The sequence below is a fragment of the Cygnus atratus genome, chromosome 3, assembly GCF_013377495.2.
Source record: "Cygnus atratus isolate AKBS03 ecotype Queensland, Australia chromosome 3, CAtr_DNAZoo_HiC_assembly, whole genome shotgun sequence".
NCBI lineage: Eukaryota > Metazoa > Chordata > Aves > Anseriformes > Anatidae > Cygnus > Cygnus atratus.
In genome coordinates, this window is record NC_066364.1 from 1,472,695 (window position 1) to 1,499,418 (window position 26,724).

At 57.6% G+C, this 26,724-nt stretch overlaps 2 protein-coding genes across 2 annotated transcripts; one reads left to right on the top strand and one right to left on the bottom strand.

Moving 5' to 3' along the window:
* Positions 1–319: 319 nt before the first annotated feature.
* LOC118256570 (angiopoietin-related protein 7-like) lies at positions 320–11,885 on the bottom strand. The gene is made up of 6 exons (XM_035563649.1): positions 11,499–11,885; positions 6,933–7,155; positions 3,801–3,938; positions 2,207–2,423; positions 1,231–1,426; positions 320–818 (listed from the first exon to the last, which is right to left on the bottom strand). The coding sequence occupies exons 1-6, from the start codon at positions 11,883–11,885 to the stop codon at positions 672–674; spliced, it is 1,308 nt and encodes a 435-aa protein (XP_035419542.1). The 3' UTR covers positions 320–671.
* An 11,929-nt stretch (positions 11,886–23,814) lies between these two features.
* POMC (proopiomelanocortin) lies at positions 23,815–25,394 on the top strand. Its single transcript, XM_035563635.2, has 2 exons — positions 23,815–23,958; positions 24,771–25,394. The coding sequence occupies exons 1-2, from the start codon at positions 23,830–23,832 to the stop codon at positions 25,392–25,394; spliced, it is 753 nt and encodes a 250-aa protein (XP_035419528.1). The 5' UTR covers positions 23,815–23,829.
* Positions 25,395–26,724: the final 1,330 nt, after the last annotated feature.

The following is a 26,724-nucleotide window of genomic DNA, read 5'->3' on the forward strand; positions in this document are numbered from 1 at the left end:
TTGCAACTACACAATCCCTGCCAGAGAAGCGAGGACCACTGCAGAGCTTCCTCCTCTTTTGCCCATGATGATGTCTGGGCAGCTCTCCCAGCTCCCCCCAGGGCCATCTCAGCACCTCGCAGCCACCCCAGGACATCCCTGGGTTAAAGTGGTGGACCTCCAGTGCTAAATACACACGGCGATGTGAACACTGAACCCAGAGATATGGAAAATACATGCAGGATTGCTGGTCTGAAATTACTCTTGGGTTCACATCCAGAGCGCTCGACATCTCCCCTCAACACAAGCTCCGGCCTCAGCATGGTGCTGAGTCCCACCACCCAGTCCAAGCCAGGACTTGGGACCCCAGGTTGGGGTTCAGGCCTTGGGGAAGCCCAATCCTGCCAAGAACTGCTGCCAAGAACTGCTGTGAAAAACTGCCCCATGCTCATCTTTGCAAGGCCCTTCTCATGGCCCACCTCCACGGCGTGAGGAGAGCTTTCACCACCCAAACACTGCTGAAGGCCTTCACACTTCTGCTGGTGGTTCAGCTCTCTCCGAGGCCCACAGGCAGCAAGAAGGACGGTGGCTCAGTCTGTCAGAGATCCCCAGACTCAGTTTTTGCTCCCAAGGAGTTATTTCCAGCCTTCTGTTCCCAGCAGTGGCTGAATCGAAGAAGGTCCAAGGCTGCTTCACGGGGAGAGGTGGGGCCTGAAGGTGCGTGGCCGGATCATCATGACCACCTTCCTCAGGGAGTAGTAGTCCGTGTCCTTCCACGAGTACCACACAATGCCATCCGGCCCCAGGATCTTTCGGTTTTTAATGGAGTATCGGCCGCCCTGCGGTGCAGAAAGAAGGATGGGAAACGTATGGAGGTGTCATCAGAAAACTGATCGCTCAGACACCACGGCAAAGAGCTTAACGGTGATGCAGTGGGAAGAGCATGTAAAGCTCGACATATTTCAGATGGTCCCAGTGGAGATGGCATCTCAGGCCGCATGAGTCACCATCAAACGGCCCCAAACTACAGCATGCAGAGGTGGCTTGATACTTGTGTCTGATCCCTGGCACCAAAAGGGCTGGGCTGCCCTGGTGCCAGCGCTCCCTTGAGCCCTGCCCCAAGAGCAGAGGCTGGCCAAGCCAGGAAGGATTGCAGGGACATGAGGACAGCCCCCTTCCAGCCCCGGGCCTTGTATGGTCTCTGTCCCCAGGCCTTGAGCGCTACACCTGTGTCCCTGTCCCCCCCCTTACCTTGTAGTACACCCCGTTGAGGTTGGAGAAGAAGCACTGGTGGTACCACCAGCCTCCGTGGGAGATCTCGGCACAGATGTTCCCCGAGTCGGGAGTGCTGAAGCTCCTCTTGTTGTGGTACCAGGCGAAGGAGTCCTCCACCGTCCCGCTGAACCCGTCCACGTGCAGGCGGTAGTAGTTGGCCTCGTCCTCGATGCTGCCAGCAAAGGTAAAACTATTTAAAAGGGAGTGTCTGAGCCTCCTCTCCAGTTTGGGGACCGCGTTCCTGGTGTGGGCACCTAGCAATCATTGGGCTGCTCTGCCCAGGCTCCCCGCTGTGATTCATCACCTCTAAGAGCCAAAGTCGATGTATTTCTCCCTTCTGTGGGATGCTTTTGTCATGACTCAGGGCACTTGCTATAGGTCTGAGCCGGGCAGACCATGACTCTAAAACCACAACAAAGGGCTGAGATGGCTTTGGCAAGACGAACCCTCTGATTACACAGTTGTGCCTCTCCTCCACAGAGCAAGCATCCTGTCCTTCACCTTGACCGAGATAATTAGTAATTTGCCCCTGGGCTAGCAAAGGCGGAAGGTGACTGCTCTTGCACATGGCATCTGATGAGAAAAATTGGGGTGATGATTCAGAGCAAGTTTGCTGGCAGAAGATGCTCCAAGACGCTTTCAAGCGACATTTTTTTGTGTGTTTTTGTTTTTCTTGTTTTGTTTTGTTTTGTTTTGTTTTGTTTTCCGGGTAGTTTCAGCAGTTTTGGGGTCTACCTTAAGCCCCAAAGCTTCAAACATGCAGTGCTGCCTTGCACATCCTCCCATACAGGTTACTCCATGGTCACCCACAAACATTTCCAGCAGAGAGAAGGAAGGAGTTTTTCTGGGACAGTCTAGACAGACCTGGCCACCCCTGCTTAAGGAAGGATGTGGCTGATGTGGTACGGATAATAAAACACCAAGAACCAGCAAAGGCCATCCCAGCTCCTACCTGAAGACCTGGTAGAAGGCGTGTTTGTGCTTGTTGTTCCAGTCCTCCAGGTCAATACGCAGTGAGTAGTCCCCTTGGCTCGTTATCTTGTGGATGTTCTCGTTGCCCAGCCAGAACTCGCCGCTGAGGTCCCCAAAGCCCTCCTTGTACTCGTTCCAGGTCCGATTGAAGTCAACCGAGCCGTCCTGACGCCTCTGGATGACCGTCCAGCCCCCACCTGCCAGGAGAGAATGGAAAAGGGGAGTCTGTAGGGAATGTCCATGAGTCCCCACACCATCATATGGTGTGGTGTCACCTCGGAGGGTCCAGCTCCAGCTCAGGAAGGTGTATCCTTGTCCTGCCCTCTCCCACCAAGTGGCAAACCATGGTGTGAGTTGGTTTTACAAGGATCAAACGTGGTGCCCAACGCAGCTCAGGGAAAGGGGCTCCCACCTCTCCCATGTCTGCTCATGATGATGTTCTCCTGCCAGCTGTCAAGGGTTCATTCCAGACCTTCAGGTGGTTTTAAATGAGTACGGTGGTAGTCTGGGGGAGGAAAATGTTTTGGGACTGGAACGAACTGGAGATCCTGGAGTTTGGAGATTGTTATGTACTGTTCCTGCAGCACCACAGAGGCACACGAGCTCTCTTCCAGCATTGTCTCACTGTCTCCATCTGCTCTCCCATCTGTCTGAATCCCTCTCTCTCATTTTATTCCAAAACTGTAAGACTGAGGAGGGGACTGGGGCCATGTTTTTATTTGCTGTTTGTACAGGCTGTCACCCGGCAGTGTCCAAGATTGTGACAACGGTCATGCAAATAATAGTAATGCCATAACACAGACCACATTGTCTGAATAGCCTGTTTCTTAATGAGTGTTCATGTCCACAAGCTGCCATCACCTGTAGATCCTTTGGGCCAACCTTCCCCAGTAGGTGAGAAGCCTGCATGTGGGCAGCCAACCTCTTCCTCCATCTCGGGATGTGTTAATGTGACACGTCCAGCCCGGCTGGAGCACACCCATGGGGCAAAGAGCTGACAATCCACCATGGTTCCCTGACAACTGGCATCATTCTTCCAAACTCTGGGTGTCGCAAACTGATTTTGTTAGTAAGTCTGTGCCTGGGGATAATGGATATGTGTATGGATGTTTAGACAACAATGGTCTGGGTGGTCATCTGCTCCCACTTATACACCCCAAAATATCTCTGGGCAGACTCTCCCCTCTCACTTCAGCACAGCTACAGTTAGGGATTGCTCTCGGCTGCCCAGAGATGCTCCAGGCACCTCCAGGGACCACCCGCTACTCCAGAAAGGCTTCTCTTTCCCAAAGCCCTGTGTGGTATCCACTAGATCTTTGCAAACACCTCGGGTATGTGAGAAGATCTCAAAGAGCCCTAAATGTTTAGACAACTGGGTCCCAGCCATAATGCCTGGTTTGAACTCTTTATCCAAATATCCCCTTCTTTAGCCAGCAGAGAGGCTGAGCTCCCCCCGGAGATGCTGCTCTCACTGATCGTGATGTAACCCAGATGTAACTCTCCTAGGACACAGCTCACAGGGACACATCTCCCACTCAGAGCTCTCCTGGGAGATCGTGTAGGTCCCGCAGTACCTTCGGTATCCATCTCACACAGCACCTCGATAGGCATCCCTCCAATGGAGGGCATGATGCTGTAGACCCCCGACCGTCGGAGCCCGTTGTAGTAAACAGAAGCACAGTCAATGGGGCAGTTCCTGGCGTGCTTCACCTCTGCAAGAAAGCAGAGAAATGCAACATTTGGTACACAACACAGAAAAAAGGGTAAGGGTTATTTTCATGCCATCGTAACACAGAGCCTGACAAAAATCCTGAATTCAGAGCTTCTACATTGCATTATGTTGCCTTCCTGCCCAAGTGCAGTGGCCCATTAGTGACCAAGTTCATTAGCACGGGTCTGTACTTAGGGTGCTGTGGCTGGGGAAGGGTCATCAGCTGACGTGGCTTTGTGATAGCATAACAATAACACAGAAATGTCACATGTTTTGCCAGGCCTGAGGTCTGTTGGGTTACACCTCACCCCAAAAAGTTCTTCAGCAGCTGTTGGTGCATTTGGAGAGGAAGGATTTTTTTCTTCTCCCATACTGCTGCTGTGGGCATTGTCTCACAAGGAAAGGAGATAAAAACCATTCTGAAGACTCTAAAGATGCTTCTAACCAAGATGTGCCAGGCAGGATTTATTTTGTCTGGCATGAGCTATCTATACTTCAGAGGCAGTCTCGGCTGGTGTCCTTAGAGACAGGCTTCTGCAGAGGGTAGCTCATCCTGGCTTTACGTGGGAGAGGAGAGAAATCCACTCTCCCTGTCTCCTCCCATCACCTACTGGCTGAGTTCTCTGCACAGACGTGCCCAGAGACATCTGAGATGCCCAGGAGCATCCTGGCTGGCTCTCAGGTGTCCCAGGTAGGTCCTGTCCTGTACCTGCCAGGCTTAGGGGGATGCTTTGGATGCTCCCAAGTGTTTCAGGTGGCACTAGGTGACTGCCCAAGGGGAGCTGAATGGAGACCCTACCTAGTCAGGGCAGTGGAAAGACCACGCTTGGCTCAGTCCATGTACTGCTTGCCTCAATATCTTAAATATCCAGCTCATGTGCGTGTGGGCACACAAAATGAAGCATTTGTGAGAAGAGCCTCCCTGCAGATGGCGACAGCCTGGTGTGATGATTGTCATCTTTAGAAAGAGAGACACAAAGGCAGCTCCCATGGGCAGCTCCCCTTCCTTCCACTCATCCAGCGAGGCCAGCCTGAAGCACATGTGGCCTGGACACCAAGCTGGTGTCACTGGGAGATGCAGGGGCCCAGGAGGGGACGAGCAGAAAGCCCAGGAGACTGCCTTTCCACGAGGCAAAGAGAGGCTGCAGGATTGGCAGCTGATGAAAGCTCCTTCTGGATGGGAAAATAAGTCTGGAGGGGGCAATGATGGTTGAATAGTGGCAGCATCCTGGCTCAGCAACTGGGGAGCGTGGTGGCTGCAGGCTGGGGACAGGCTGGGGATGCTGGGGACAGGCTGGGGACGCTGGGGACATTCTCTGGGGCTGGCACCAAGCAGCTGCTGCAGGAGAGCGTGCAGGGGTGAACCAGCTGGGTGCAGAGGAACCAGCAGAGGTTGGGGAGACGCAATGAAGACCCTGCAAGCCTCCAGGAGAGCAGGCAGATCCCCGCTCCTTCTGCAGGGAACAGCTCTAAGCGCTGTGCCATCCGGCTGCACCCAGGCTGTGATTCTCCAGGACAGAGGTGTCAGCATCCCGGTCACATCAAATTATGGAGGGGGCTGCCATGGGTGTAGAAGTGAGCTCCAGCACCCCTTCACATCCCAGCTCGTGCTCAGGAAGGAGCACACATGTCCCAAAGGCAGCAGGTAGGGTTAGAGCTGTTGGCATTGCCTCCACCACAACATGGATGGTCAAAAGAGCTTTGCACTCTTTTTTTTTATGCAATTTTCTGGAAAATTCTTACATTAGTTGGCCTGGGGAAAAATAATGTGCCTTTCCCCCTGGCATCACCAGCTCAAATCAGATCAAAGCTGGGAGGTGAAAGCCATCAGCAGCTCCTGTGCGCGCCGTCTGATTGAGCCTGCTTCTTTCTGGAGAAGGCAGGTGCTGGATCTGTAAGACCAGGCGCACGGCAGGATGGAGGACCATTCTGGAGAAGCATCTCTTCATCCTTCCCTAATGTTCCTCCTGGACTTCTGCTGCAGGGGATCCTGCCCCTCTGCTCAGCACCAGAGTGCTGGGACCAGTCCTGGACCCCCAGCACTGAGAGACCTGGACCCAGTGCCCAGCCCAAGGCCCCCACGGTGCTGCTGGAGCCCCTCTGCTGCGAGTTCTGGGGGTGCCCCCAGGCATCCCGGGGGCTTTGGGGTTCTGAGATGGGGCTGGGCACGGGGGTCAGTACCCCCTTACCAAGGCCCCGGAGACCCAAAAGGTTGCAAAGCCAACCCCGCTGCAATTCCAGCAGCTCCAGGTGGAGCTGTGCAGATCCCGGCTATGAGAAGCCCTGGTTGAAATGTTTTCATCAATGGGGATTCTTTGGCAGAAAACTGGGGCAGAATGGCAAGAAAAAAAAAACCAAAAAACGTGTTTTTTGATTGGAAGTTCCCATGTTTGCTAAAAAATAATAAAATGAATAAAACATTTCAATGACTAACAAGGAAATCAAGCAAAAAAAGACTGGCAAAAACTTAAATGCATACATTAAATCTAAAGAGTATGAGAAATAATGGAAAATTGTTGGTTTTTCGGAGTTGAAGGGTATTACCAAAGCCCTAATTTCATGTTATGAATTTTTGAGACAAAATTATTTCTTGCTCCTTTGTCTTATCTTTCTTCTTTTTTCTTTTTTTTTCTTTTTTTTTCTTTTTTCTTTTCCTTTTTTTTTTCTTTTTTCTATTTTTTTTTCTGATGGGGAAACAGTCCCTGGAGCTGGGAGGAAGGCTCCTGCAGCTGACTGCAGGTGGAATAATGGTAGGAGCGATGCCAACAGGGCTGTCAAAGCCAAAGCTGAGCCCTGCGAGCATCTCACACCATCCAGGGTGAGGAAAAGGAGCTACCAAGGGACCGGACCCGCTCCTAGGTTGCACAGAAAACATCCCCAAAGGATTCCACTGCTCCGAGGAGCCTCGGGAAGGCTTGGGTGAAATCGGGCTGCATGCAAAGGGGATTGAAAGCCTTTTTCCCACCCCACGGTGCCCCTGGCATCTCCCCATCACCTGGCCGGTGCATCTCCTCCTGCAGCCTCATGTCGGCGGGGCCGAGGCAGGTGGGGTTGCGCCAGACCCAGTCGGTCAGCACGGAGACGTTGTTGATCTGCGCCTGCATGTCGTAGAGCAGCGTGGCCTGGATGTGCTGCAGGGTGCTGGCCTCGCTGTACCGCTGCTCCAGGTCCTGCACGCGCTGCTCCAGGCTGCGGTTCGGGCCGGCCGCCTCCTCGTGCTGCGGGCAGGGCAAAATTTGGGATGGGGGGGGGGTGTGGGGGAACCCTGCAGCCCCCAGACCCTGGCAGGACCCACAACCTGCGTGGTGTTCCCTGGCACAGGTGGGACGTGCACAGGTGAGCCAAGTGGCAGATGGAATTCGTCCCCAAACCCCTCCAACTTGTTGCATCTCAGGGTGAATCCAGCAACCCCACCACCACCGCTGGGTTTTTCCTCCTGGAGCACTCTTCTTTCTCCCCTCGGACCACAGAAGCTTTCAGCACCCTGCTGCAAGGAGCTGCCCGTGCCACCAGGAGCCACCTCCTGCTCTTCGGGTACCAACCTCGGTGATGCAGGGCCCCAGCCCCTTTTACCACCTGTATTTAGGATGTGCAGTCTTTGATCCCATGTAGGATATGTGCCCGAGCTGGGGGGGGGGGGGGGGGACGGACTCACACTGAGATGGGCGAGATGGGCACCCCCAGCCCCACCAGCACACACCGAACGTGCTCCAGATGCTGAGATGCTCACCTCGCTCAGAGCTCCCTGCCCGTTAGATGGCAGAGCAGGCTTTGAGCAGCCCCTCCAAAACCCCACTGCAGCCTGGGGAAAATCCTCTCCCTCCCCTGGCCGGTGCAGCCCCCTGCCCCATATCCCAGGGGTCCCACAACCCCTGGCCCTGGCCCTGCACTGGAGGGATGCTGCTTCTCCCCCGCCTCTCCTTTTCCTCCTGATGTCCCCATGTCCCCACGCTGTCACACTGGATGCTGTATGGGTGAAGCCAGACCCCATATCATTGTTATCTCGCCACCTGCATCACCCCTAAAGGCGTGCAAGGTGTCCAGGTACCCTCAAAACCACAACGATGCTGCTTGAGCGTGGGGATTTCCTCCTGCGGGAAGGGGTTTGTGCATCCAGAGGATGTTTTCTGCACCGGTAACTAATGGCAGCTCTACAGCATCCTTCCCAATGCCACTTGAGCATGGCCTGGCCCTGCCAACAAGCCCAGATCACCACGGGATGAGCCTGCCCATATCCCCAAATCCCAAGCAGATAGACAGGCAGGGGGAACGAGGCTGGGAACGAGGATCTGCGACGATGTGGTGCTCTCCTTATCGGCCCCGCAAAGTCTCTGACTCGCCCGTAAATCAGCTCTGCTCCGCGAGCCGTGACCGACACCAGCAGCCTGCACCCACGCGCCAGCTCTGCGCGTAAACCCATGATGCTCTCTCCCAGACAATCACTCCCTCCTCCACAGTCGACAGCTTTTTTTCCCCTGCTGCTGATTAAAACCAGCACAGCCAGGCTGGTTTTAATCAGCAGACCCCGCCGCATCCCCCTGCTCCGCCGGGGCTGGTTTGTCAGGGAGCTTCTCCATCGGAGCGCAGCGGGGTCCTGCTCCGTGGGCAACGGGGCAGTGCAAGCCTTATAGGGCTGCTCACCTAAACCACCGTGGAATAAGGGAGGTGGGGAGGGAAACAAGGCAGAGAAGGGGCCACCTCCCCTGACCCCATTTTGGGGTCCCCGTTAGCCCGGGAGGAGCTGGGACCTGGCAGAGCCCGCTGCTCCCAGCGCGCTTGGGAAGGCTCCTGGGGTGCTCGGGGAGACGTCTGTGCCGGGTGGATGAGCTGACAGCGAGCTGCAGGAGAAGCACTGGTGGCAAAGCAGCAGGAGGCTGATTTATGGGGACGGATTAAAGGAGCAACAGCACCTCAGCGGGAGGAAGGGTCGTGGAGAGCCCTAGCCGGGCTGGATGGTGGGCACGGCGGGGAGGCAGCAAGGGGAGGTGGGGAAAAGCAGCCTGCTGGGCTGGGCACGGGCGTTGGGAAGTGGCCAGACCAACAGAGTGGGAAAACTTCTAGTGGAATTGTCCCTGTGACTGTAGGGTGTGCAGGGGACCAGCTCAGCAGCCTTTTCTGCTTCTGGCTTCCTTGGTTCAGCTGCAAGGTCTTGTTTCCCACCCCGCATTCGGCTGCGCTTCTTGCCATTACCCCCTCCTGTGCTTGGACAGAGGGCTGCGCTCATTGCAGAGCCCTCCAGTCTTTGTTCTCTTCACGCTTCTTCCACCCCTTTACATTCCGGAGTCTTTTTACAAAACTGAGAAATTGCTGTAGGTCTCTGCCGCAGCTTCCTGCTGAAAACAAGGCTGGGTTCAAAGCCGAATGCAGTCGCTCAGGGCCCTTTCCAACAGAGGGCTGAAACCCCCTGCAAATGGCCCAAAGGGACCCCAGATGTCCCAGGGGACATCCCCTCTCTGAGTGCGGCTGTAGCCTGGTGGCACAGGCATTGCTGGCACTGTCCCCAAGGTGTGAACTGCTCGGGGACACCTGGGTAGGGTTGGGGACCTGGCTGCCCCCCCGGGACCCCTGGGTGCATCCTTGTAGGGTGCGGAGCCCAGCAGCACCCCCAGCTCCTTCCCTGCTGCTCACCGGGGATCCCATAGAGGAGAAATGAGTTCTCCCAACTCACCCCTTCCTCCAGGAGCAGTGTCTGTGTCACTGCATTCACGGCTCTCTACGAGAGGGATGCTCTCTACGATCCCTACAAGACCAACTGGGTCCCACAGAAACCATTACATGGAAGGCACTGCAGTGTGTAGGGGAAATCCCCCCCCAGCTGCTGCCCCAGAAGCGTCCCCATCCACCAGCAGCCAGGGTTTGCTGGGTGAGCATCCCCTCTGCCACCCTCTCTGGCTAAGGACTACTCAGTGAAAAAAAAATAATAATAACAATTAACAGAGAAAGGGATAATAAACTAAGCACAAAGACACAGAAATTATCAAGTGGGTGAGAGGGGAGACAAAAAGGGAGAGCAGACAGGACGGGAAGGGACCTGTATAAGCGGGACATGTACCAGCAGTATGACGGTCAGTGCCCTGGTCCAACCGAGCAACATTGCCACCTTCCCCCAGCCCCCAGGGACCCTACACAACAGGCAGGATGTTATGTGGGTTGTTTCAAAGCTTGGAAAAGAAGACAGGATTAAGGGCATGAACACTGCCCGGAAAATATCTAGCGCACTGCTGTCCCTCTCCCTCCTTGGCTTCAAGCTGGAGAGCTCCGTGAAGGAGCTGCAGCTCCAGGTAGCAGGGATGCATGCTGTGGGGCTGGGAATGGGGAAGCATGGGTTAGACAGCCCTAAGGAACCAGGTGTCACCAGGGATGGATGCGAGAAGCCAAGGATGGAAGAGCTGTCCCATCGGCTTGTCCCGGTGAGAGGGGAAAGAGGGCGAGGAAAAGTGGAGACTGGGGTAGGCGGCGGGGTGGGGGAGCCTGAGATGTGCCTGCTCCCTTGCACCAGCAGCAGCTCACCCACAAGAAGTCGCCCACGGCACAGATGTCCACGAGTGGGCACCCAACAGCATTGGGGTCACAGTGCTCAAACAGCTCAAACGTGCCCGATGGGACGCAGCTCCCTTGGGATGGTGGGCACAGGAGGGAGCTTTGGTCTGCATGGGGCGTCCCTGCATGATGGAGGTATTGTGGTCCCAAAGAGTGGGCGGCCAGGATGCCCACGTGGATTTGGGGCTCCCCCCTGGACCTGCAATCCATGGGTATCCCTGGGCTATGGTAGAACAGTGACTTCTGCCCTGCGTGGGGTGGACGTGGGGGTTTCGTGGGGGGAGGTATGGAAACAAAGCCCCAAAACCCTTCACAAAGTCTGAGAAGGGGAAGCCTTGCAAAGATGGAGCCCGTGGGAAGAGCATGGGCGAGGGGAAAATGAAGCCAAACAGCGAATGAGTCACACGGGTTCCCAGGGCCAGACCCTATCAGGCCCCATCTCTCCTGTTGAGATTTACGCAACAGGCTTCCAGCCTCCACCAAGATATTGCCCCTGGTTCTTCTGCACACCCCCCAGCAGCTCGTGGGGCACCCCCAGCCAGGCAGATGAAGCCCTGCCAAATCTTCAGCGCAGCCCAGAGCCATCCCTCCGTGGTCAGCTTGGAGCCACGCTTCTCCCAGAGCGCTCGTCCCCTTCCTTGCATTATACATGGGGGACTCAGCCTTGGACACCTGAGATGTGGTTCAGCCCTGGCTGCCTAAAGCTTCATCTCTAGTCCCGCTATGGGTAATGGGTCAGTGACCCCAACCCATCCTAGGCAGGCTCAGAGGTGGTGGGGATGGTCTCCTTCCTACTACAGCAGGATAAAACCAGAGGGTTTGCAGTTCACGATAAGAAAGATCAGCCCTGGAAGGCTCTCGAGCCAGCGCAGTAAAAGGGGTTTAATGGATAAACCCCTGTGGTCAGAACAATGCTGAGCATTTCGCCGTCATCCTCTGCATCCCCTCCCTGCAAGCGGCTGGGAGCCGGCAGGCGCCGCGTGCGGGGGTGGTGGGGGACCTGCCGAGGGCAGCCCCTTACCTGCAGCTCCAGGACTTTGATACGATGCCGGTGGTTCCTCAGCTCCTCCTGCAGCTCCGAGATCAGCTCCCGCAGCTCTAGGATCTGCTGCTTGCGCTCCTCGTTCTCGTGGAGCCAGTAGGACACCTCATCGGTGCAGCGGAACATGTCCGGGCACCGCTGCTCGTCCCCCTGCGGCAGCGTGGCCACGATCCTGCAGCGCCCGTTGGGCAGCACCTGGTTGCTGTACTCCCCGCACTGGATCAGGCCCGTGCCCTCCTGGGGCTCCTCGGTGTCACCGTATGATGCGGGCAGGGATTTTGGCAGCGAGGGGATGCTCAGCACCGCCAGCAGGAAGAGGGACATCCACGGCACCCCGACGGGGCGGGTGCTGGGGCAGGGCTCCATCGGGCGCATGGGGACGGTCCCCAGGGATGGCTCCGTCACCTCGGGCAGGGCTTTGTGCCCGTGTGGGGCCACGCTGGTTTTCCCCACATCCCACTGCGCTGGAACTCCCTGGAACAGGACCCACAGCAAGGATGCAGCTGGTGGGGACAAAGGGGAGCAAGCAGCCCTCGCACCACGCTGCCCACCAAGGGGTCCCACCACCTCCCCAGTCCCCCCAGGGAGCTCATGGATTTGGGGCTCTCCCCATGCACCTCTGTATGGTTTTGGGGCAGACGTAGCCATAAATAGAGGCATGGAGGGCATGGTGCCCACCTCCGTGGGGAGCCCAGACCATCAAGACACCCCTGGCAGGGTCAGACCTCCATCCCACGCCCTCCATCCCACCGCCATCCTGGGCTTGCCTGGCCCAATTTCCCCATGGCTGTGGGTCGGTTGTCCCAGGTGGGCTCAGGTCCAAGGAGGATGGAGGGATGGTGACCTGGCTGATAGCAGGACAAGACAAATACACGACTTTGTCCCTTTTATCCCGAGAAATCAGCCAGAGCTGCCCAATGCTGGGGCTCCCCACAGTGCCATCCTGCTCCAGCTCTGCTCCCCAGGCTTCTTCCAGCCAAAAGCCATCCCAATCCCACCCTGATGGGGATGGGGACGTGGGAGGACATCCGCGGCTGCCCAGGCACCCACGGTGCCAGCACGTACCTTGGCAAGGGTCGGCTGGGCACTCTGGTAGCAGACAGCAAGCGGGGACTGTCTGCGGGAAGCGGGGCGAGCGTCAGGGGCTGCTGGGCGCTGATTCCCCCTGATCCTCTCACCGCACTATAAATAGGGCCCCGAGAGCCACCGGCCCCAGGCGGCGCACGGCAGGCAGGAGCACAGGTCCCAGCGTGACCTTATCAGCACAGCGAGGATTAAACTGGAGTCTTGGCAGGAGGGCACGGCTCCCTGCTCCCAGACACCCCCATCCCATCCCATCCCATCCCATCCCATCCCCACCATCCTGTCCCTCCTGTCCCCGTCCTGTCCCATCCCCATCCCACCCGATCCCATAAGACTTTCTCTGGGGACAAGCGGGCAGTTCTCATCTTTCTCCCCATCATGCTGTCTGCTCCTTGTAAGAAGGAAGAGTAATCATCTACCCAGCTAGAAATGTCAACAGGCTTGCTTAATTAAATATGCTAATCATTCTGACATAGGAATGCGAGCTGAAACCAGAAATTTCCAAGCTGGACAAAAGCCTTGGCTTTGGGGTTTTCTTCACTTCATGAAGAGTTTCCAGATGATGTTCCCAGATTGAGTCCCACAAGGAGATGCTTGAACAGGCTCAGATGGGGTTCAAAAGCAGAGGAAAGCCTGGAAAAGGGGAAATTCATTAGTGGACATCTGCGAGGGGGTGTTAAGTGTAGGTGTATGTTAGGTGTAGGGTTTTCATTGGTCTGCTTTGTTTCTGTGGGGTTTCGGGGCAGAGCAGGGAGGTGTCCTGCCAGCTCAGGACATGGCACTGCTCCACGGGGCTGATTTCCCCATCTCCGGTGCCTCCGGGTGTCCGTGCGTCTGTCCGCATCCACCACCCAGGGCAGCTCGGAGAAGAAAGCATCCCTGGGCAAGCAGACCCCCCCCCCCCCCCAAGCCCTTTTGCATTGTTAATGAATGGGGAGAAAGAGGGCAGGAAGCACACCAGCCCACCTCCCCTGCTGGGACAGGGACCCCCATTTGCTCCGAAAATCACGTTTTGTTCACGCACTGCCTCCCCGAGCTGCACTCTGCTCTTTTTCAACCCAGGATTTGCTTCAAAAGCCTGTTGTGGGAGCAAACCATAAAGGCGAGCATCATCCCTGGAGCAGGCAGGAGCTGTGCGAGCATGGGAGCAGACAGCCCCGGCCGTGGTGCTGGGCAAAAAGGCGAGAGGCACCCCAGGATCAGGCCACAGGGCTCTGCTGGGAGCCAACGGGGACGGCGAGGGAGGCGCCGTGTGAAGGGACACCGTGGGAAGGGGCTGGGAGAATGGGACTGGGGGAGAAAAGGCAGAAGATGAGGGCGGGAGAGGGAGGAGAGGTTGAACTCCGAGCCCACCGAGACGCACAGCAAGGGCAGGGAGGGAGGCAGCAGAGAAACACAAGCCCAGGGCATGGGACAGCGCTGCAGGGGTGCACCAAGGGCTTTCCCCACACCCTCATGCTCATAGCACCTGCAGGGCAGCCTCCCCAAGCCTGAGCCTCCGAGGAGGATGTTTCTGCTCCGGACAGGGTGTTTCAAGGCAAACAGAGAAGTTCAGTTGTCGGAGCGAAATTTCCTGCCAGCCCACGTCGGCGCACTGAGGACCACAAGCATCCTCACCAGGATGCTCTGCAGCCCTTGGCCATGCAGGAAGGTAGCAGCAGGGCTCAAGAGACAGCACAAAACCCACTGCCTGTGATGGTGTGATGCCAAAATGGGTCTGCTCTGCCAATATTACCTCCATTATCTCTGTTATTGGGGCCCCAACCCTTCACAGGCAGGGGTGCAAACCTTCCTCCCTGGGGCAGGGAACGGTCCTGGCTTGGGGTAGGGGAAATGGGGCTATTTTGTTCCCCTTAAAACTGTAGGTATCAGAGCTGAGAATCATCTGTTCAATGGGAAAATGCTACTTCTGCAGGAAAAAATCACCTCTTGGGCCATGAATAACCCCCAGTCCCTGGAGAATCCCACCTGGGAACAGGGCGCTCTGAACCCCACCAGCTCTCGGGGAGTTGAAACGTTGGAAGCTCCGCACCTGGAGCCTCAGTTTCCATCCCCGTTTCTCCCTCCAGATTACCCACACCACATCCAACCCAAGCACAGAGCTCACCGCCACGCGCTAGGGGTTGTGTCGGGAACACCCCTTGGTCCTGCGATGGCCTCGGAGAGCTTTTGGTGTTCCTCTTTGGCTCCTCCACAGCAGCAGCAAACACCGCTCCAGCACCGTGGGAGCCTCTCCTCTGCCAAGACGTGGTCGTTCGCCCTCCAGGGTCACCCCAGGAGAGACCGAGGCTGGGGGGACAGGGGGGGATGCGATGGCAGGATGTCTCACCCACACCGGGACGGGGCGAATCGCACCCCACAGCCCCTTATGGGGCGCCGCGGGGCAGTCTCGGGGCGGGGGACCGAGGAGAACATCTCGCTCTCGAGCCTCATCCAAGAGCTCCTCCAGCGCGATTAGCTAAAGACCAGCTTCCCTTTATTGCACACGAGTGGATAGACATTTATCGTGCTTGCCTATAATGCAACCCATTATCCTCGTCTTTGACGGGGGCTGCTGGTCCTGCTGGGGGGCGGCGGGGGAGGCGAGCTGGAGGAGGGATGGAGCCGGGCACAGCCGGGCCTTTGTGCGGCCACTCAGGAGCCACTTTCCTGGTAAATGTTTGGGCTCCTAAATGGATGTGACCTCCCCTCCCCCGGCCCCTTTTCCCTTTCATTTCTTTTCCCCATTATGCTCGGAAAAAACCTCGTCCGGATCATTAGCGTCAGAGGCGGAGAGGGGCGCTGAGTGCCACATGGAAGAGGCGACCGAACATTTCGTTCAATGCCCCTCGAGTGGCGTCTCGCTCAAGGCTGCTCCTTCAACAAAGGGAGATGTGAAAATGGGCCCCGGCGCGCGGCTCGCGGGGCGGCCGGGCAGGAGCTGCCTCTTCAGGGAGACAAAGCTCGGCCATTTCGGCTCCCTTCCATTGATGTCTGCCTCGTTCGGGGGAGCATTTAGCCAGGAGGGGAGCGGGAAGGGGGCGGCGGGGATTCAATGAGAGCCTGGGCGATGCGACAGTCACCGGAGAGACGGCAGCTCTGAGATGCCCAAGGTTGAGCGCTCGGGTGACCCGTCCTCGGCATCCTTGGGGGGGACACCAGCTGCTACCCTCCCCCACTGGCCCAGGACTAGCTGAAGCCAGCACCTGGCACCCCTTGGCCAACTCTTTATGAAGCATCAGTGCAGGCTGTGTTGTGCCAGGGGAGGTTCAGGTTGGAAACGAGGAGACATTTCTGCTCAGAAAGAGCAGTCAGGCGTTGGGACGGGTTGCCCAGGGAGATGGTGGGGTCACTGTCCCTGGGGTTGTTCAAGGAGAGGTTGGACGTGGTGCTTGGGGACGTGGTTTAGTGGGTGACGGTGGTGGTAGGGGGGTGGTTGGACCAGGTGATCTTGGAGGGCTTTTCCAACCCTAAAGATTTTAGGATTGTATGGTTCCACGCACACCAAACTGCCCAGGCTCAGCCTTACCTGGTGCATGCACCCTGCAGGTCCCAAATTCTGGTAACATCCGCACGGAGCACAGCTGATGGAGGTCCCCATCCTCTTCGGGCAGCCAGCTGTGCAAGGGATCGCATCCAGACAAGCACCACATTTGCCCCTTTCCCTCTACCCACGCTCGTTTCTGCGGAGACGAGGTCCCCACCACCACCACAGCCTCCATCAGCCCATGGCCAGCCTTCAACATGCCCTCGGTGTGCCAGCTACCCACCAATGGCCTTTTTTTGAGGGAGAAATGATAAAAAACACAATACTTTTCCATTTCTTATTCCTGCCCAGAGGAGAAGAGGTCCCCCAGCTGTCCCCAATATTTAGCATCCCCTGACTGTGCCTTGGCCTCCTGGAAAGGACAAACCAGCACAGCTCAAGGAAGGCAATGCACATTTGGGACCACTTTGGTGCAAAGTGCCCCAGGGCTCTCCCGGCTCCCCAAACCCATCCCTGTCCAGCCACAAACCCACTGCCAGGACCGAGGACACGGCTGAGCATCGCTGTCCCTACACATCTGCCGCCCAGGAGCCTCGAGGTGCTGAGCAAGTGACCGGGACGTGCTGGTGTGGTTCATCCCTGCTGATTTCAGCTGAGCCCTCCCTGCACCTCCTGCTGCGATAAGCCCTGCCGTGGCCACCGGCTTTGTCACCGGCTTTGTCACCTGCTTTGCCTTCTGTCCTCCACCAGATCCATGCAGCTGGCATCACTAAGGCCACCACCATGCTTTAGGCAGCCTCCCTGTGCTCCACCCCTGCTGGGACCAGGCATGGAGATGGGGCTGGGTGCTATTCCACCCCCCTAGGACCCAGGAACACGGTGCGAGCACAGGGCTGCAGGAATGAATCCCCTGCTCATGGCCAGCTGCCCCTTAAGAAGCCGTAATCCCTCTTAGGGGCATGGGCAGTAATCGGGGATTTGGCTCCGGGTGAGTAAATGCGCGTGCAGGGCAGCATCTGCAGGCACATGCGTGTCACAGCTCTTCTAGCCCACTTGTGCCTGGTGAGTGTGTGTCTGCGGGGATACCACCGGCTCTGCAAAGAAAAGAAAGGCAGAATGAATGAGGAATAAAGCACGTAATTGGACAATTTGGGGTACCTGGCTCCACCTCTCCCAGTTCCCCCAGGATGGCCCTGCCTGGGCTAACCCGGCACTGCAGAGTACAGGACAGTTCCAAATCCAGGAGCTGAAGTGAGATGGATTCAGTCTAAAAGCAAGGTGTGATGCTTAATTACTGCTTTTTGTCCTTACCTGCAGCTGGGCTGGAGTGAGACGCACCCAGGGGAGGTTTTCCCATGCAAGGTGCTGCCTCGCTCCCCATCCTTTGTGCATGGACGCCCCTTTCCTGACCTTCCCTATGCTCTGAGCAGGTTCAAAACAGCCCCCACCTGAGAGGGCTGAGCCTTCGCAGAGCAAACAGCCTGATCCCTCTGCAAGCCATAATTCCCTGCAGGAGGTTACAGCCCCAGAGCCCTGTGGCCATCCCCTGCAGCGCACTCGTCCCAGGACATCCATGTCCCTCCCGTACTGGAGATGCGCTGGGATATTTTTCATCCCTTGCGTTCCCAAGAAAATAAAACAACTATCTTTGCCTCAAAAGCTCTTGCTGAGGGGATATAAATTGCAGTGGCTGGGGGACAGGACCATGAGTTTCTCCTTTGCAGATCTGTGCTTGCAGCCAAGCTGGGCAGGGGCCAGGAGGGGGTTGTGAGCCCTGGGGATGCGCTGGGGATGCCCCATTCCCCCGAGGGGCTGCTGGGGAAAGAAGGCAGAATAAGGGAGGAGGAATAAAACTTCAGCCCTTCAGCTTGAGTCAGCTCAAGAAAGAGCAAACTCCTTGGCCCTAGCTCTGCATCCTGAAAAACAAGCTGGTTTTTGAAGGAGACCTCGAGAGACAAAATGCTCTCGTGCCTTGCCTTGCTGCAGCATCCCGTGGGTCATGCACTGCTGTCTTCAGTGTCACCCTTCCTCCCTCCCTCTGCTTTTGGCTCTGCTCACTGGCTGCTTCTTCAACAAAACCAGAAGGTGCTGGGGATTGCCACATGGCCACCAAGGTCCCCAAGGCTCCGGGTCCCCATCGCGCCGTGCTTGGTGCACGTGCAGTGCCACAAACCCTGCCGCAGTGCAAGCCGTGGTGCCCCAAAAAGCATCCCTGCTAAGAGGCCGGGAGGTCCCCAAGGGCCACCAGGAGCTGCTCAGTGGTGGAGGGCATCCTCTCAAACACGTCCACTGCTGGAAATCTCACTCCGATGTCCAGAAGTGAGGCGCTGCCTTACAGAGCCCTGAGATGGGCTGCGCAGCTCCTGGCCAAGGGGGGCTGTAGGGGATAAAAGTCAATGGGGATCCAGCCCCACGCAGCTCCTGCTGGTTCCTGACCCACTGGTTGAGCACTGTCCAGTGGGCTTACGTGACTCAAGCTCTTTGTAAAAGTCAGGAAGGAAAGAGAAAGCCAGAAAACAGGCAAAAAATACTAGAAGTCATCCCAGGGCTGACTTGCCGAAGGGCACGGTGGCTCAGAGCCTCAAACGCCTTCAGTCGCTTGTTCCTAGCACAGTGTCCAATTTCTGTTGAAACCAGAGGGGAAGAGGCATCTTTATAGATTTTGGCATGTAAATCGTGCTTAGGAAAAGGCATTGGCACCAGAAATCTCGAGCAGCAATGCGCTCCCCAGGTCACCATGCCACAGCCATTTCTTTCATCCGTTTGAGGTCTGATCCTGCTTTTGTTAAAGCCAGTGGGGGGAATTAATTGATTCGAGCAGAAAGGAAGCAGCCCATGGAAAAGGAGACCCCTCACGTGTCCTGTGTCCCAGCCAAATAAATGATTTTTTTTTTTTTCTCCCAGAGTCTGACCTATGCTTCTGCTGCTGTGGAGCTCAGGTGCCTTCATGCCCACCTCGACCTGGTCCCCTGGGTGATGGGATGCCCAGTCCCTTTCAGAGCTGCTCTCCAGCATTTTGCTCCAAAAGCAAGGTGCACGGCTTGCATTTCACCAACGTGTGTGCCCAGAGGTGATCGCCTCCACTTACACGCCCAGAAATGTCCTAACCCTATGGGTGGCCTGCCTGTTGCTGGCTCCAAGGCTCAGTAAGTCTCCTCTGGCTTTAAAATCTCCAAGCCATGCCACCAAGGAGGTAGTTTCATGGTGATCAACCCACTTGTGCTGCATCTGGGTGTCCCCTGGATCCCTGCAAATAGAGGATGGGGCTGAGCAGCTGCCGTTGTTTCAGCATCCTTTTCCTGGCCACAACTGCACATTGGGGTGGTTGCTTTTAGATAGGCCAGAGATAGATTTTCGTGTGTTTGTGCACCAAGGGCAGGCGTTCAGCACATTCAGGATCTCCTTACCAACAAACCTGCACTGACTCTCCAAAAATAAAATAGCCTGGAAATTAAGGCAAGCCCAACGGAGCGGACTTCAGACCAAGCTGCAGACAAACAAGAGGCTTTGCTCACTCGCGGAAGGATTTGTTGTCTCCTTTCTGGTGCCAAATAGCCCCCAGGTCAACTCTGCAAAACACTGCAGGAAATCTCCAGCCTGAGATAACAGGGGTGGGGATGTCCCAGCTGCTGGCAGCACGTGGCTGCGGGGCAGAGCCGCAGTGCCAGAGGGATGTGTGGCTCTGGGCAGTGCTACGTGGCTGCCAGGAGGTCCTCACAGCCCCGCCGGATTTGAGCGTGGCTGCGACATTCGCACCGTGGAACAGGGCTCATTCACACCGAGGTGAGATTTGTTCTCCAAATTAAAGTGGAAAGGCCAGAACTCACGTGGCAGACGGGCTGCGCACCCCCTCACCGCCCCTGCTCATCCCTGGGGATGAGGTCGGGATGAAGCCACCAGCTCTGGCACAGGGCATCCCCAAAGGATGCGTGCCCCAGGGATGCTCAGGTAGAAGCATCCTCAGGGGGCTCCCCAGTGGCACCCAGCCCGGAGCCCTGGCGGCTCCCCCTGCCCCTCAGGCAGCACTGCTGGGCTGGGCGGGTGCCGGAGCCCTGGCACGGGCTGCCCCGAGAGGGGCCGGGGGCTGCTCCTTGCAGAGCTCCCCGAGCCCAGGGACGCGGGGCTGGGCACCCTGCTGGGGCAGGGGGGCACAGGGGCACCCAGGGGTGCTCCCAGCCCCAGCCAGCCCAGGATCTGGGGTAGCTGGAGATGAGGTGGGACATAAGGAACCCACCCCAATCCCAGAACGAAGGAGGGGATGACGCTGCACGAGGTGGGAGCTGGGCAGCCCAGGGAGGTCTCTGAAGCCAGGGATCACTGGCAAGAGCCTGGTGAGCATGGAACCATCCATGGCAGAGGAATCCTTCATCCCAGTGCCTCTCTTCAACAAGGTTTCCGCGATTTCCTAAATAGATTTCTTCCTTATAAAAATGAACGGCTCAGATAGGCCTAATGAAGACGAACGAGCATTTAAAGTGGGAATCATAGTTCCGTTTTAGCCATAAAGCATCTTAGAATAGCTCTCCGTCATGGAAAAATATTGCAGAGCAGGGGCTCGGCCAGGGAGGACGGAGGCAGGTAATGCAGTTAGGGGCACGGCAGCAAGATATGGATTGCTTGTGCCGCGGAGGTCCCCTGGATTTGGGGAGGTCTTGGGGGGGGGCTGCAGAAGGCACAAGCCCAACTGAAATGTTGGAGGGAGCAAAAAGGGAGCAGGGGATGGCAGAGGAGCCTCCTGCCTGCTTCTCCCCTGCACCAAGCTCAACACGAGCCCGGGCATTCCTTGCACCTGGTGTGCTTTGCCCATTTAGTGACCCGTTTTTTTGGGCTTTTTTGTCTCACCCCAGGGAACTCGGGTAAATCTGCTGCACCCCAACAACCTTCGGCAAGGCGGTGCCGATGTCTGCAGCCTGCTTTGGGTCCACCCTGAGCCTCTCCAGGCTTCTCTGCCCCTTGGGAAGAGGGGAGAACCTCGAGACATATCCAGGAGGCTGCGTCTGAGGATGGGGCATCTCCTCCCTGATGCTTGCGAGAGGGGGCTCAGCTGTGCCCCAGCACCTGCCCTCGCCCCGGGGGGGTCACTGGTGCACCCCAGGAGTGGTGGTTATGGAATATCACTCTCGAGGTGGCTCCTGGCCCTGCAGACGTACACCTTGAGCAAAATAGGAGCAAATCTTTCACCCACGCAGGAGGAGACCCCGCTCTCTGGTGAGACCGATGAGGATGTGGTGATGAGGAGCAAGGCCAGAGGCACACGGGGTGCAAACCGGCCTCCAGCACCTGGAAATCTGTGCCACCAGCCCAGCTCTGAACACCCACCTGCAGTTCCCAGGCGGCTCCGAGCCCTGCCTCTGCCCGTGCCCCCAGCCCATGTTTGCTGTTTAAAATCCCCTTTTACCCCACTGAAAGACAACCCCAAACCCCAGCACCTTGCCCGAGCACGATGCCCTCCCACGCCGGAGCCCAAGGAGTGTCGTCTGATGCTCCAGTCCGACACCTGTAACAAACAGCCCCCATTTCCCCCCTCCCGGCCCCAAGGCTGCTAATGCAATTAGCAGCATCTCCCGGAAAACTTGACGAGCTTTAGCTCGCAGGGAGATGCTAATCCCCCCGGCCGCTGCGGGGTCCGAGCCGCAAGCGCCCTGCTCCTCGCTGCCCTCGCTCCTCTTTTGTTTGGTACCTGGAAGGGTCCCTCTGTGTGTGTGTGTGTGTGTGTCCCCCCCCCGCCTCCCCGGCTCCGAAAGGGCCATCATCCATCCAGAAGACAGCGGCGATGTGACGCCCCAGGCTCCCCGTGGGGTATAAAAAGCGCCGGGGCTGCAGCCAAGTCGCAGACGCTCTCCGGGAGCGCGCGGGAGACGGGGACGGCGGCGGTGGCGGCCGTGCTCCCAGCCCACGCCACAGGTAAGCATGGTCCTGATCGATCCCTGGGCTCCAAACCAGCCCAGAGGATGCACGGAGATCCTTTTGGGGTGCACGGGGTGGGGGGTGGGGGGGGGGAAACTTTGCAAAATCCTGGGTTGGATGGATTACAGCGGGCTGATGCGGGCTACTCGCATGGGTAGGTGGATGGTCCCCTGTGCAGCAAGGGAGAGGGGATAAAACACCCCCCCACACCGAAATGGTTAATTCAGCCCTGCCTCCTCTCTCCTCCTTTTATAGTCGGTTTGTTTTTTGTGTGTGTGTGTGTTATTGTGTGCTAATGTGTTACAGGAGTGCTCCCGGGGGTCGCAGCCCGAGCCCCCCGGTGCTGCTGCGCCTGGGGAGCCGGGAGGTCCCGGGCAGCTGCCACCAGGTAGAAAACGGAAAACTCCCCCCCACACACCCGGGGTCGGTCTGTCCCGCTCTCCTCTCCCCCCTGTGAGCCGCTGCTCGCTCTCAGAACTCCCAAATGCTTTTTTTTTTTTCCCCCCCTGCCAAAGAAAGTCTCCCTTCGCCCAGGCGCGACCCAGCAGCTCTTCCCACGCTCTCTGGACCAGGAGGAGATTTTCTGTAGTTGGCTTTTTGGGATCGTGGGATGGGATTTGCCTCCCCTGGAGCTCTCACAGCGTGGGGAAAGGTGAAACACGGGAGTCCCCACAAAGTTCAAAAAAAAACTCAGGAAAGTGTTGGTTTTAGCAGAAGAGAAACGTTTGAAACTTACCCATTGCATCACTGATGATACCAAAATTCTTATTTTTTTTTTTTTTACCAAAGGGAGCGCGCAGGCTCACAGCTTTTTCCTTTTCCTTTTTTTCCTAATTTGTCAAGTTGGGGGGAAGCACATTTTTAGGCAATTCAGCAGCTCCTGAGACAAGGGAAGGGGACAGCCCCGGAGGGGACAGCATGGCCCAGGTGTCCTCGGGGTGCCTTGAACGGGTCCTGTGGGTATCCCTGACCCCACCACACCGATCCCTGCTGGCAGCACAGCAATGATCCGGGTTTAGGCTGGATCCTGGGCTACTTTTCACAGCTTCCATCCTTCACGAGGCAGCAGACTCGTTCCCGATCACACCAGTTTTCCAACCACCAGCTGCATTTACAATAGCCCTTCCCAAAATCCAAGCAATTAACTTGGGTACTATTTCATGTAAAATGCTAACATCTCACTTTTCACACCATACTCTTTTAATCCGACTTTAATATTACTTGCAGCCCTGCCTCCCACCACGCAGGAGTTTTCCCCCACGGGGGGCAGGTTAGGAGGAAAAGAGTGAGAATATATTTTATAGCCAAATCAGCCGGCGAGCAGCGAGGGGTTAGCAGGGGATGGAGCCTGAAGGCAGCTCCGCCACGCTTTCCCCTTGCAGCATAACTCATCTTTATGTGCTTCTCCGGAGAGGGCAGCGAGCCTCGCTGACAGCAGCTGTCAGCAGCACGTCGGGTTTCGTGGCGGTGACAAAGACCCGGGATTTCGGAGGGGAAAGCAAAAGGCAGAGGCAGGGGGTGGCGATAGCCGAGCTGCGGCTGCACGGGAAGGGGCAGGGATGCAGGGAGGGCTGGAGGTAGGTGTGCTGCCCCCGAAAACCAGGTGTGTGCAGCCCCAGCGGAGGCAGCCGCCCAAAATTTGGGCATCGCTGGGGCAAAGCGACTCCCCTGGGGCTTGCATCCAGGCCACCCTCAAGCAGCTTCGCTCCAAAGAGCCCCGGCTCCTGCAGGCGGGGGCAGCAGAGGAATCTCCTGAACCACTTGGAGGAAAAAATAATGTGTTTTTTTTTTTTTTTTTTTTTCTCCTTCTTCTGTTTTTCCATAGTTTCGTGCCCGCGTCCCCTGCCAGCCAAGATGTGGGGCTCGCTCTGGAGCAGCCTGCCCGTGGTGCTGGGGCTGCTGCTCGGCCACCCCGCCGCCGCCAGCGGCCCGTGCTGGGAGAGTGGCAAATGCCAGGACCTGGCCACCGAGAGCGGCGTTTTGGTAAGCGGGGGGGACAGGGGGGGCCTTTTGCTTGCTTGGGTTTCTAACCCAAGAAATGGAGGTGGGGTGGGGAGGGGGTGGCAGGGATGCTGTCCTGTGGGGGTCACCACGTCAAGGTGATGCCTTGTGCCCCATGACCCATAGGTTTGGTGGGCTTCTGCCTCTTGGCTGCGTTGAATACTGGAATTGTTTGGGCTGGCAGGGCCCTCAGAGCCCCCCCAGTGCCACCCCCTGCCATGGGCACGACCCCTGCCCCCAGCCCAGGCTGCCCCCAGCCCCATCCAGCCTGGCCTTGGTCACCCCCAGGGATGGGGCACCCCCAGCTCCTCGGGGCAGCCTGCGCCAGGGCCTCGCTGCCCTCGTCATGACAAATTTCTTCACGCTGGGTGACAATGGCAAAATAAGTATTTGAGCTTGTGGCGCCCCTCCTACATGGAACAACTCCAGAATTTGGGTATTGGCCTTCCCCCGAGCCCGAGGGCGTTTGGCTCACCTTGACTGGCAAAGGGATGGCGGTGACAGGAGGGTTGTCACAGCTCGGCCTCTGCAGGGCCTGAGTTTGCTCCAGGGACCCAACGCGCAGCCTCCTGGGGGGGGGGGATCTGTGCCCCCCAGCACCTTCCACATCCCCACGGAGCGGGTAGGGTGCCTGGGTGGGGACATGCAGGGTGGCACCGTCACAGGGAAACTTTGGTGGGACATGGGAACGAGAAGCTCCAAAGCGCACGTACCGGGGCGGGGGGGGGGACAGCGATGTCCCCGGCGTCCCCACATGGCCCAGCTCAGCCTCCCGTCCCTCTGGCCCCCCGCAGGCGTGCGCCAAGGCGTGCCGAGCGGAGCTGTCGGCCGAGGCGCCCATGTACCCGGGCAACGGGCACCTGCAGCCCCTCTCCGAGAGCGTCCGCAAGTACGTGATGAGCCATTTCCGCTGGAACAAGTTCGGCCGCCGCAACAGCAGCAGCGGGCACAAGCGGGACGAGGCGGCCGGCGTCCCCCTGCCGCCCCGCCGGCCCGCCGAGGGGGAGGAGGAGGAGGAGGAGGAAGGAGCGGGGCTGGAGAGGGAGGAAGGCAAGCGCTCCTACTCCATGGAGCATTTCCGCTGGGGGAAGCCGGTGGGCCGCAAGAGGAGACCCATCAAGGTGTACCCCAACGGCGTGGACGAGGAGTCGGCCGAGAGCTACCCGCTGGAGTTCCGCCGCCAGCTGGGGCCCGACGCCGCCCTGGGCTCCCCCGGCTTCTCCAAGGAGGACGAGGAGGAGGAGGAAGGCGAGGAGGAGAAGGACAGCGGCTCCTACCGCATGCGCCACTTCCGCTGGCACGCGCCGCTGAAGGACAAGCGCTACGGCGGCTTCATGACCTCGGAGCACAGCCAGACCCCGCTGGTGACTCTGTTCAAAAACGCCATCGTCAAAAACGCCTACAAGAAGGGCCAGTGAGCGGGGCAGAGCCCGAGGGGCATCCCGCCCCCCGCCGCCGCCCCGCGTAGCTTTAGTGTCCCGCCGGCATGTGTGTCACTTAGAACAGCGATCGCTCGTCGTCTTGTCGATTATCGCCCCTCCGCCCGCTGCTCCCGGGCGAGGGATTTGTCCTCCCACCCCGACCGAGGACTTCGTCCTCCCACCCCGACACCGAGCGGGCCCGGGACGAAGGCACCGACGCAGCCGCCGGGCGCCCCCAGGGAGCGGCGGGTGCTCGCGCTGGGTTATTTTCATACTTTCACCGAGCTGTACAATACTGTAAATGATGGATTAAAAGGATTCTAAAATAAATAATAATTTTTTTTTGCAAGCTAGCCAGGTGTCCGTGATGTCTCTGGGGCTGTTTTTTTGCAGGGGGGGTGGAGAAAATAACCGCAAGGCCAAATCCTGCAGCCGGGGGAGCAAAGAGGCATGGCGGGGGACATGGAAGCGTGATTTTGGAAGAGCTGCTGCTGGTTGCAGGCTCAGCCCCAGCTCTGCTGCCCCAGCTCGGGAGTTTCCCTTCACCTGGCCGTGGGCGCTGGGTGTGGGGCTGCATTTTGGCAGGGTCAGGCTCCCCAAGCACCCGCACAGCTTCCCCAGGTAAGTCATTAATTGCCCACTGAATGACAATGCTGAGGATTCATAGGCAGGCAGGAAAGCTGCATCATTTACGAAGTCGTGCGTCTAAATCATTTGCGGATGCACGGAGGTGCAATGAAAGCAGGGGGATGGGGATAACAGTTTGGGGCAGAGCCCTGGGGGAGGGTAACGGGTTTGCAAACAGTTTCATTGGAAAGCAAACCTCCGCCAAGCTGCAGCTGGAGGTCAGAGAAAACTTACTGGTGCCAAGGCGTAACCACTTCTACCTGTGCACTGAAGCGGTAAGGAGAGCAGGGCGCTGTGCGGGGCGCAGCCCCATCTGTGCTCACAGGGTCGGGGGGAGATTCTCGTTCTTCGCCCCCCTTGGGTGCCCACCAGCCTCTGATCTGCCTTAGGGACACGGTTTAGTGGTGACAGGGGTGGTAGGGGGATGGTTGGACCAGATGATCTTGAAGGTCTTTTCCAACCTTCATGATTTTATGACTTTTGCAGCTCGCAAGGGAGCAAAAGCAGGGGCACAGATGAGCCCAGGACCCACCTTTTGCTAGACCTTTCCCCAGAGACTGCAGGGAGCAGTGGGAAAAGGGAGGAAATAACAGGTGATAGGAGGCTACAGGCTGCGAGAGACGAAGTATCAGGCCATTTAATTGCAGGGATGTGCTGCAAGAGCAAGATCTAGATCAGGAATAATAAATCCTCACCCTTT

Coding starts and splice junctions, on each gene's coding strand:
- POMC (XM_035563635.2), top strand. CDS start 23,830: ATGTGGGGCTCGCTCTGGAGCAGCCTGCCCGTGGTGCTGGGGCTGCTG. Junction 23,959..24,770: donor CCACCGAGAGCGGCGTTTTG/GTAAGCGGGGGG, acceptor GGCCCCCCGCAG/GCGTGCGCCAAGGCGTGCCG.
- LOC118256570 (XM_035563649.1), bottom strand. CDS start 11,885: ATGGAGCCCTGCCCCAGCACCCGCCCCGTCGGGGTGCCGTGGATGTCC. Junction 2,424..3,800: donor GTGTGAGATGGATACCGAAG/GTACTGCGGGAC, acceptor CTCTCCTGGCAG/GTGGGGGCTGGACGGTCATC. Junction 1,427..2,206: donor GCCTTCTACCAGGTCTTCAG/GTAGGAGCTGGG, acceptor CTTTGCTGGCAG/CATCGAGGACGAGGCCAACT.